This window comes from Pterocles gutturalis, unplaced genomic scaffold (assembly GCF_000699245.1).
Source record: "Pterocles gutturalis isolate BGI_N339 unplaced genomic scaffold, ASM69924v1 scaffold14075, whole genome shotgun sequence".
Classification (NCBI taxonomy): domain Eukaryota; kingdom Metazoa; phylum Chordata; class Aves; order Pterocliformes; family Pteroclidae; genus Pterocles; species Pterocles gutturalis.
This window is the reverse complement of record NW_010146159.1, coordinates 9775-14134: the sequence shown is the minus strand read 5'-3', so window position 1 is coordinate 14134 and position 4360 is coordinate 9775. Positions and strand designations below refer to the sequence as shown.

The 4360-nt window shown below is 35.8% G+C and overlaps 1 protein-coding gene across 1 annotated transcript; it reads right to left on the bottom strand.

Annotated features, from left to right (window-relative positions):
* Positions 1 to 251: 251 nt before the first annotated feature.
* LOC104470649 (chromosome unknown open reading frame, human C9orf85) lies at positions 252 to 4185 on the bottom strand (the record flags this gene model as incomplete). Its single annotated transcript, XM_010085645.1, has 2 exons — positions 252 to 365; positions 4079 to 4185. Coding segments are annotated over 2 exons (221 nt in total), but the record flags the coding sequence as incomplete, so codon positions are not given.
* Positions 4186 to 4360: the final 175 nt, after the last annotated feature.

Sequence of the window (4360 nt, the reverse complement as noted above, 5' to 3'; positions counted from 1 at the left end):
TATATATATATATATATGCAATTTACCCTTTGGTATTAAAATAAAGCATCTTATTCAAGTAAGACTTTTTTTGGCCCAGGCCCACTAGCATCAATAGGCATTTCACCCCTAGTTTCAGCAGAAGAAAGTTGTCAGGATTACTCAGAATACAGCATAAAGTGTAACAGCTTCTTGGCGGTTTCAAAAAAAGCTTTAATAAAAGGGGAAGAAACAGTGCAGTACTGAAACAATGCAACCTATGAGCTACTTACGGAATTACTATTTCTTCTTCCTTTCCACATTTAGCACAAACTTCTAGTTTACCAGCACATGGTCGACAAATAATATGGTAAGGATCTTTTACAGTCTTCTGGAGGCACTTCACACTGTGAAGAGAAAGAAAACATTATTAAAGAAAATATTTGTGGACATTTATTAAACATTCTGTGATCAAAGACAACATAGATGCTCTTCAAAAGAGGAACACATATAAGCCAGTTTCACGTGAAACAATTGGTGTTTTAACAAACAGCACTATCAAAGTCATTGCCTGTCTTCCCTCTCCTTTAACTTTTTCAGGAAGAATTGCTAAAACAAGAACTGAAGAAGAAATATAGAACTAGGAATTTTTATATTTAATGTGTTGTGATTTTAAAACTAGCTAGAGGCAAACACCACACAGCTTCTCACTTCCCCTTCCCACTCCCGGGATGGGGAAGAGAATTAAAGGGATACAGGAAAAGAGGTCGGTTGAGATAAGAACAATTTAATAACTAAACTATAATCAAATCAAAAATAATAATGAAAATAATAATGATAACAATGAGGATAATAATGGTGACAATATGATAATAATAATGATAATATATACAAATACACAAATGAGTGATACACAGTGCAATTGCTCACAACTCGATGACCAAGGCTCAGCCTGTTCCCAGCTAACAATCCCAGAGCAGGGAGAGTCCCAAAACTGTAATGCCAGAGAAGAGATTAAAGACTGAGTGTCTCAGAGACTGAGATGATCCTGAGAGAGGGGTGATCCAGAGGGAGACAACCCAGAGCATGAGAATGACCCAGAGCAAGAGAGTGAGTACTTCTAGACAGATCCCCATCTATATACTGGGCATGATGTGCATGATATGGAATATACCATTGGCCAGTTTGGGTCTCAGTCTAAACCTAAGGTCAAATCCTAGGCCAGTAATTGTGGCTGTGCTCCCTCCCAGCTTCTCCTGCCCCTGCAGACACTGGCACAGCAGAGAAGCTGAAAAGTCCTTGACTGTCCTGACAGCAACTATAAACATCAGGATGTTATCAGCCTTCTTCTCAGCACAAATTCAAAGTATAGCCTCACACAAGGTATTATGAAGAAAGTTAATTTTGTCCCAGCTGAAACCAGGACAAGAGTGACAAATTCATTTCAGTACATAGTTTTACTTTAAAAGCTACATAACTTCTTCTCCTTGTTTAGCTATAAAAGAAAATAAGAATAAGGTAAAAAAAGGAACATGAATTTACAAATAAAAAGCTTTCAATTCAGACACTACATCTCGCTCTTGAACTTCTCAGAGTATAAACAAAGCCAGTCCTGGACTTTCCTTTCCATGAACACAAGTTTACATAGACCCGTATTCTGAAAAAAACCAACCTAATTATGTAGAGGTTTTTCTCTATTCTTTTTTAAGATATTATAAAACTTCACAGATTTAGTTATTTCTAAAATGCTATGGCTTAACATTCAGCTGACATTTCCAAAGCCTTGTATTTCTGGGGAACAGAACCTGGAATTACATATTCCACATAATGCAGCTATCCTAAAAGCTACTCTTTGTTCCTCAGGCACTCAAAAGGCTGTCAGGAAAGATTTAGCGTACAGTTCTGAACAGTGGATTTGCAGACTTGGCTAAAACAGAATTAAATTATAAAGTGTTTTTGTATGCCTTATAAGGGGAGACGCACTAACTAGCACCTAGTGAAAAATAATTTTTAATTGCTTTCTCAAATCCCACTCTTAAGCACTACCACCTTCTCCCTACTATATTCATCTAGGGTCTGCACATCAAGATGTGCATATCCAATTCCTTAAAAATTTGTAAAATCACAAGAATTGCTGTAGGACACTTTTGACAAAAGCAAAGTCAGAACTGCCTAGTGTTTCTGATCTTCCCTCTCACCCAAGAAAAACCTACAGTTAGATATCACTGGAAATACCTACTTAGTTTGTTTTGTTTTTCTTTCTTCTATGTTCAGTTGCATTAGTATTAAAAAATGTCTACAGCTCTTCTCAGCCATGAAACAGGGGCATTATCAATGCAAGGTGGATAGACATTTGTTTTTTTTTTTTAATAGTTTAATTTGTAATAATTAAATACTTGAAATAAAAGTAAAGTAAGGATAATTTGTGGTTGCATGAACAATCACAATTTTGAAGATGTTAAAAAACTAAAAATAAGTTGAGGTTCAGGGAAGTCCACTGTTCCCATCATCTATGATGTGAAGAATTATTTTTTTTCCACATTGGCACATTTTTAATGTCTATAATGTGTTTGCTTCACCTACAATCTTCACCCATTGAAAATCTTCATAGCCTTGTCCTTTCAGAACAGCAGCCCACTCAGCCATTGCACTGATTTAGGCTGGGCTAGAAACTACCACCTGTAGAGCTAGAACAGTCTGCTGCCCAATATACTTGTTAAAAAATATGACAGAAAACATCACATATTCTGCCATAAGCAGATGTCCACAATGCCACTTTTTCTATTTCCAATACTTCTCTGATTTACATGCTTTTTTGCCTGCTTTTTTACCTTTGGGGTAGGTAAAAAGAGGCAAAACAACCAGATCCACTACCATGGTTTGTTACAGCTCATTGTTTTTAAACAGGATGCACAAAGTCATTTGAGAAAGAGTTAAAAAAGACAAATCGCAACTTCATCTGTGGTGAACAGAACCCAGAATGTCTACTTTGAGAACCAGTGAGAGTTCTAACTTTTTTTTTTACGTGAAAGGGTTAAATTGTTTACTAGTACCAAAATATTTGTTGCATACGGTTTCATATGAAAAAGTAAAACTTCTCACAAGTGGGGGATATACTATGAACAAACAATCCTTCCCTTTTAACCTACCAAAAATCAAAATAAAATACAGTCATTCAGGGAACCGCACACATACATTTACAGAACCTCTTCAAGCAGTTCATAAGTATTTCAGAAGTATGTAACTGAGAACTACACGCAAATGCAGAGCGAACTACTCTGACAAAGCTGGCTGTATCGTACACCACAGTCCAGTTGTAGTTTCTTTGAGTTCAACATCCTGTTGTTGAAACACTGGCTGTGTCTGCAGCCATGGAGGTAAGGACCTCTGCAGCTGAGCAAGGAAGAATGAAGCAGAGTGTATCCACTTCAGAAAATTAATCTATCACAAAGCTATAGATTATTTTAAGATCTTTATCAACTTTGTTATGTACTTATCCAAAAACACTTATTATAGAACTGCATGCAAACAATGATAGACATTTAATATTTAGGATTATAGTTTCATATACAAAAAGAGAGAACATGCTAAGAGGTAATGAAATGCGTTTTGCACGCATTTGGTAGGACCTGAAGCCTCCGTAATACTGAGAACAGTGTTGCTGATGAGTTTTGACATGACACAAAACTAAAGCCTTCCTCTCCTCATTTCTTTACTAGATAGTCCCTGTGAACTACAAAAGTTAAGAGATGTGCAGATTCCTCTAGCACCGGCCTGCAATGAGGCCTTGGAAAATTGTGTTAAAACTGGTTCAGGTTTGACTTTTTGTTCAGAAGGGCACACTGGCAGTTTTGTAAACTTACAGGTCAACAGTTCAAGCATTTTAACAGTGAAGAGGGAAGCAGTTGCTTTTCCACTGTGTTTTCTTTTCAAAAGTTTAAGATGAAAGACTAACGTATTAGAAACTTAACATTGCTTTTATATATTATCATTGCAGACTCCAAATTTGGAGAATGCCATATAGTATCAGCTACTACTTGTGAGTTTCCAAAAGTAGAACATTTTCCAAAAAGTTCACAAACTAAACTATCAGTGAATAACACAAAGTATCTCAACTCACCATTTTTTGGGTTTTGATAGTAGTTTGTACTTGCTGAACTTTACCCGCCACTCCAAGATACCTTTGCAATGCTGACACACTCCATCATGAAGCTTTGCATTTATTTTCTGAATAAATAAAAAAAAATTAAAATAAGAATACATTGAAGATTTCTTAGTTTTATTAGCATAATCTTTCTTAGAAAGCATTTCCACCCATCATGTGATTACTATAGTATTTAGAATGATAATTGTTTGATATTAACATAAGCATTTAATATACATTTACTGCTAGTAATTTTCT